We start from the raw sequence: 6,784 nt of genomic DNA, 5'->3' as shown, positions 1-6,784 counted from the left end.
CCCCTCCACCTTCCGACATGAATTAAAATGAATTAAAAGAGGGGAATAATGACATGAAGTTACGAGAGGAGAATCTATATATTTATTATCTATATATTTATCTCTGTTTCTTTGTTTGTATGTACGATCTATACTTCGGACCGATTTGCCTCAAATTTTGATTGGGGAACTCGGGAGACCCACAGGAGTTTTCTCAGCTTGGTTTTGAGATTCTAAGTTGAGTGGGTTTTATAGGGAAAATAGCTAAAATCGTAATTTACGACAAAGCGCGGGTAAACGGTGGAGTTACTGTGAGTACCCTGGGCAACGGTGGGTTCTCAAGCTAGTTAAATATAAAAGAAATGATTGTATAAAAAGTAAACTGACCAAAACAAGATTACGGTAGAAAAGTAAAGGTTAAATATTAGTCTTGAATCATAGAAAAATTTTCAACATTTTTGAAAAACTTGTTTATAGATTAAAAACTGTGAGATAAGAAGGTAAACAACGATGTCTATTTTATGCATTGAAGAAGTCTGCAGAAACTGCTGTGTTGTGCATTGTTTTTGCACATCTACAAGTTGAAGTGTAAAAATTTGCGTGCAAAAAGCATTGTTGTAGTTCTTATTAAAGGACTATAATTCACGATCTAGACTCCATGTGCAGTTGAGAGCTGGTGAGTAGAGTAAAAACCTACTGTTCAGTGCTGCTACTGGAGTAAAAACATCAAGTTTATCGCGGAGTTGAGAGTAAAAACCTGCAAAATTCATTGCAAACTAGTCTTGCACTAGCGATATAATCATGCAAAAGCTAGAATCATTTTTGCAAATGGAATTTCCGCAAAATGCTGATGTCATCATTATACAGGAGTGTGGACTGTGGAGGAATTGTTGGCACTTCTCGCCACTTTCCAGAGGTTTTAAGAGAAACGCAAATTCACTTGAGTAGGTTTGTAACAAATAAAAAAGCTGAATCGGCATTTATCATCTAAAATTTATGAGACTATTTTTGGATTGATATACGCTGAAAATAAATCTATTATAAAGAATAAGCCTCAATACATTGTCAATATTTGCTCCTTTTTAATCCCTCTAAAACTTGATATGATAAATGTATTTCTTCTTCATTAGCCTAGAAACTGTTCTCAACAAAATGTATTCAATTCTGATATTGATATCTTTGTCTTGATCAATCTTTAAAGTTTGCATTTCAACTTCAATTAAAACGGCCCTTTTAAATTGGATTTCAAAAACTTAAAAGTTTAATAAAAATTATATATTGTTTCGTTAACAAAATTATTGTAAAAATCAAGTTTAAATGTATCTATATCCATGAAACTGTAGAGCACTCTGCAGTTACATGTTTTAGATAAAAAGTTTAAAACATCCCATCGTATTATCATATGGCAGGATTTAGAGGAATTAACACATGTTTTCTCAACCCATTCCCACACAATCCAACTTCTCCACTTTAACCAACTTACAGATTTTTTCTTTCAATCTTCCTATCCTTCCATTCTATCTTTTATCTTTCTATCTTTCTATCTTTCTATCCTTCTATCTTTCTATCTTTCTATCTTTCCATGGTTCCATGTTTCCATCTTTCTATCTTTCTATCTTTCTATCTTTCTATTTTTCTATCTTTCTATCTTTCTATCTTTCTATCTTTCTATCTTTCTATCTTTCTATATTTCTATATTTCTATATTTCTATATTTCTATATTTCTATCTTTCTATCTTTCTATCTTGCTATCTTTCTATCTTTCTATCTTTCTATATTTCTATTTTCTATTTTCTATCTTTCTATCTTTCTATCTTGCTATCTTTCTATCTTTCTATTCTTCAATCCTACCGCCCTTCTGCCTTTTCCGCCTCTACTCTTACATCCTTCCACCATTTCATGGTTCCCCCTTTCCAATCTTTCACCCTTCTATCTTTTAACCCATCCTTTCATCAACCAATATTCAAATGTTTTAAAGCCAGTTTTATTTCTTCCACATTTGTGTACATTTTCCTTTTTTACTCTGAATTTTTTTTGAATAAATAAGTGTTATCAATACTAAACTAAAACTGATAAGATAAATATCAGTTTTACTGCTTTAGAGTTATATATTAATATCAATACTAATATTATATTAATAAATATTAATGAAAGATTTTCTTTTTCTCCAACTGTACTCTTTACACCTTTATGATTTGTAAAAACTCACAAAACTGTATTTCCTTATTTTTCTTTTTGCCCACGTGTATTTTTTTTGCGCAAAAATCCGAGTTATGCAAAAATTGATTGAGAGCCAGGTTTGCCATATGATAAACATTGATTTGATAAAATATCTATAAATCTATGGACTACTAAACATGCAGAGGTTTAAGAAGGGTACATCAGGGATACAAAGGATTTAGGGAAACAATAAGGTTTAGATGGGTTTAGGGATACAGAGAGGTTTAGAAGGGTTTAGGCCGGGATACAAAGAGGTTTAGAAGGGTTGGTGGATATAGCGAGATTTAGAAGGGTTAGAAGAGAGATTTAGAGGGGGTTGGGAATACAGAGAGGTTTAGAAGGGTTTAGGGATACATCGAAGTGTAGAAGGATTTAGGGATACAGAGAAGTGTAGAAGGGTTTAGGGATACAGAGAGGTTTAGAAGGGTTTAGGGATACAGAGAAGTTTTAAAGGGTTTAGGGATACAGAAAGGTGTAGAAGGGTTTAGGGGTACAGAGAGGTTTAGAAGGATTTAGGGATACATAGAGGTTTAGAAGGATTTAGAGATACAGAGAGGTTAAGAAGGATTTAGAGATACAGAGAGGTTTAAAAGGGTTAAGGGATACAAAGAGATTTAAAAAGGTTTAGGAATACAGAAAGGTTTAAATGGTTTTCTTCATTCACTTTTTTTTCTGATATGAGCTTCATAATTTGTACTTTTGTGTAAGATAAGGATACAAGTAAGAACAACTGTCAAATTTAAAATTTTGTTTTCAATATATCTCTAGTCTCTAAAATGTACGGATTTAAACAAAAACTTAACTATTGTTGCGCATTTTTTAACCAACTTTAGAACATAATATGTTCCACTTGTTAAGCACACCCCTCCATTGTTATAAAAGAATATATTACCTATATGTGAATATTGAACCATTATGTACTCTAGCTGCCTGCGCCCGACGGGTGGGGGGTCGAGGGGGATTTTTTAAATCCCCCTTTCAAATGTATATTTTAGTCTCCGAGGAGATCACACTATTTTCTTAAGTAGTTTTACTACTTTAGTTTTTTATTCTTGATGTGGTTCACAGGTTTCCCGCATTTAAATCGAAAAGAATTCACAAAGTTTTTTCTAAACTTTTTTCGTGATCACAATTCAAGTTTTCTTGTTTAAGTTTTTAGAGTGCTTTAGAAGCACGTTGGAACGGCAGGCAGCAGAGTTAGTATTCACCCACAAAAACACACATGCATTTGAAGAACTGGTAAAAAAGAGTTGAGGGGCGCGGGACGGGCGGGCCGCGCCGCCGACAGGTGAGACGGGGTTGCCGGGGGAGCGGTAGGACCGGGCTAGAGAGCCGTCTACTTACCGAAGCAAAAACTAACATTTTTTCCTGCTTTTTATTCGAGTACGGAGCAGAAGTTGCGGAGTTTTTTGCGGTAATAAGTTTAGTGCATTTGTGTACAGAAATAGAAATAAAGGTCGAACAAGGATTTTCAGATTCCCTTTCAGTGGATCAGATGTTTAATGTTTTAGCAGATTTAATGGTTTAACTTTAATCTAATGCTTAGCTAAATATCTAGGCTGAGAAATGATAAATACTGTTTCACATATTTACCAATAAAAAGGATGAAAACGATGATTTGAAACCAATTAACATAGAAGAAGAACAGTTTTCCATAAATGAACAAGGAACACTTGAACGTAAGTTAGATATAATTATGCTAATGTCCTATGTAATTATACAGACAGCAATAAAAATATGTTCTTAAAAACATAATTTGAAATGATTAAACTATTCATTATATGGAAATAATTGATAATTTGTTTAAATATACTGAAAAAGGCTTCGTTGGGATTCATGGCATCATACACATACAATTCTTTCCACAAACACAATTATTATTATCATTATTATTATTATTATTATTATTATTATTATTATTATTATTATTATTATTATTATTATTNATATTTCTAATTGTTTTGTTATGTATATATATATTTATTATTATTACTATTATTATTATTATTATATATATATTCCTCTGTATTTTATCTGAATAGTGTACTAAACACAGTACAGTAGAGTGTACAAAAGATAAAGTGTGCTTTTTGTCTGAGTAAACATTGGTACAAACGTTTCAAATCCTGAATTCAAGAAATATTTCATTTTTTTCCCAAACCTTTCTATCTGCCCCTTCTGGAGCTGCTACTTTAATTTTATCTGATGGGAGGAAGAACGGTTAGATCTCTTCAGATTTTATTTCAACAAAAAGTCAGGATTATTTTATATTCAAGTTCTCCGGATTAGATAAATGTCTCATCTTCTAAAGATAAGTTTTGAGTTTCCAGATCAGGCATTATTTTAATCCGTAGAAAATTTTAACTTGATTTGAATCCTAGTACGGGTTCTACCTAATTTTAATCCTAGTTTACTTAATTTTAATCCTAGTCTACTTAATTTTAATCCTAGTCTACTTGATTTTAATCCTTGTATAGGTTCTACCTGATTTTACTAACCCTAGTGTAGGTTCTAATTTATTTTACTGAACCTAAACTAGGATTTTACTCCACGCATAGTTTCTACCTGATTTATTTTTATCCTAGTATAGGTTCTACTTGATTTTAATCCTTGTATAGGTTCTACTTGATTTTAATCCTTGTATAGGTTCTACTTGATTATAATCCTTGTATAGGTTCTAATTGATTTTACTAATCCTAGTATAGCTTCTACTTGATTTTACTCTTAATATAGGTTCTACTTGATTTTTATCCTTGTTAGGTTTTACTTGATTTTAATCCTTGTTAGGTTCTGCTTGGCTTTAATCCTTGTTAGGTTCTGCTTGACTTTACTCTATACACAACATAACATAATCTTGATCTTAGCTTAAACTTGATTCTAGGTTCAACTGCTGATACTGGGGTTCAGCTGATATCTTTAGATTATTCGTCGCAATAAAAACACATGTAAATTGTATACAGAGTTCTGTGTATAAAAAGACGCAAATAGTCTGCAAATATACACTTCAAGTCTGACAAAATAAACAAAAGCTGAGGAAAATGTCAGAACATATGTTTAAAACTTTTACTCATACAATCCTGAAAATATATGTTTTCAATCTATTTAAACTGCTTTTATTCTTCTGATTTTACAACCCTATAGAAAACTGCAAATCATCCTCCTTGACATTTTTGATGCAAAAATCATTCAGGAATTTGCAGTTGTATAGTTTGCAAACCTTTCCTGATTAGAGTCTATTCTTGGATAGGAGTAGTTCTCCCGGTTGGGAGTCTTTTAATCATAGCAGAGCCATACTATACCTTGACCCCTAATCAGTGTTGTAGTGAATGGTTTTGTAATATTTTTCTTTAAAACATCCCTGATTATAGTTTTTTGGACTTAAAGTTTGTAGCTGTGTTAGGTCATGGGGGTGTACTTTGAACTTTCTGCAAACAAGTATTCTCGAGTTTGTTGTATATAAAGCTATGTTTAAAGTCCTTTAAACCATCTCCGAGTATACTATTGTTTAAACTTATAGTTTGTTGTATATAAAGCTATGTTTGAAGTCCTTTAAACTGTCTCTGAGTGTTCTATTTTGGGAGTCCATTAAACCATCTCAGAGTAATCTGTTGTTTGAAGTTATAGTTTGTGATTTATAGAGCTCTGTTGGGAGTCCTTTAAACCATCTCCGAGTAGCTATATGTTGGGAGTCCTTTAAACCATGCTATTTGTTTGAAATCATAGATTGTGGTGTATCAAGCTATATATTGGAAGTTTTTTATTTTATCTTAATCACAGATAAATCCAGGCTAATTTTTTTAGAATTTAAATTTGGAGCATTGTTTAAATTTTCAAATATTTTTAAAAAATCGAATAGAATTTATTTTTAAAAAGTTCTGTTTATTAACTTTATTAATTATCGTCTGTTCGTTGACTTCCAACCGTTTAACAGCTGATGGTGTAGACTGTAGATGGAAAAAACAGAAAACTGATCTTTACAAACTGTGCACCGTGCACACTGCACACATTGTACTGTAAACGGTTTTTTTTTCAACTACAAATTATATACTGGATTATATACTGGATATACAGTTTATTGAGTAATATATTCTTTCTTCTTTGTGATATGTATTTAATGTAATGTGTACTATGATTTGTTTTACTCCAACTGTGATCTGTGAACTGTGAACTGTGAACTGTGAACTGTGAACTGTGAACTGAAAATGCTAAACTGTAAACTGAAAATGCTAAACTGTGAACTGTGAACTGTGAACTGTGAACAGTAAACTGTGAACTGTAAACTATGAACTGTAAACTGTGAACCGTGAACTGTAAACTATGAACTGTGAACTGTAAACTGTAAACTGTGAACTGTAAACTGTGAATTTTGAACTGTAAACTGTAAACTGTGAACTGTGAACTGTAAACTGTAAACTGTGAACTATGAAATGTGAACTATTAACTGTAAACTGTAAGCTGTGAACTGTAAACTGTGAACTGTGAACTGTAAACTGTGAACTGTGAACTGTAAACTGTGAACTGTAAACTGTGAACTGTAAACTGTGAACAGTAAACTGTGAACTGTAAACTGTGAACAGTAAACTGT

The 6,784-nt window shown here is 32.0% G+C and overlaps 1 protein-coding gene across 4 annotated transcripts in view; it reads right to left on the bottom strand.

Annotated features, from left to right (window-relative positions):
* Nucleotides 1-6,784, bottom strand: part of LOC111717429 (zinc finger protein rotund) — a 32,647-nt gene that overhangs the window by 23,696 nt on the left and 2,167 nt on the right. The window contains exon 1 of one of the 4 annotated variants that reach the window (XM_023492931.1): nt 4,967-5,080. The exons of 1 other annotated variant lie outside the window; for it this stretch is intronic. Coding sequence is in view for 2 of the 3 variants with exons in the window: in XM_023492929.1 (XP_023348697.1) it covers nt 677-749 (73 nt within the window). In the remaining variant the exon portion in view is untranslated. Of the gene's footprint in view, nt 1-676; nt 1,234-3,091; nt 3,438-4,966; nt 5,081-6,784 lie in introns of those variants that run through there. 2 more of the 4 variants (XM_023492930.1, XM_023492929.1) reach the window with 2 other exon arrangements.

This window comes from Eurytemora carolleeae, unplaced genomic scaffold (genome assembly GCF_000591075.1).
Source record: "Eurytemora carolleeae unplaced genomic scaffold, Eaff_2.0 scaffold939, whole genome shotgun sequence".
Taxonomy (NCBI): Eukaryota; Metazoa; Arthropoda; class Copepoda; order Calanoida; family Temoridae; genus Eurytemora; species Eurytemora carolleeae.
This window is presented reverse-complemented; position numbering and strand designations above follow the sequence as displayed.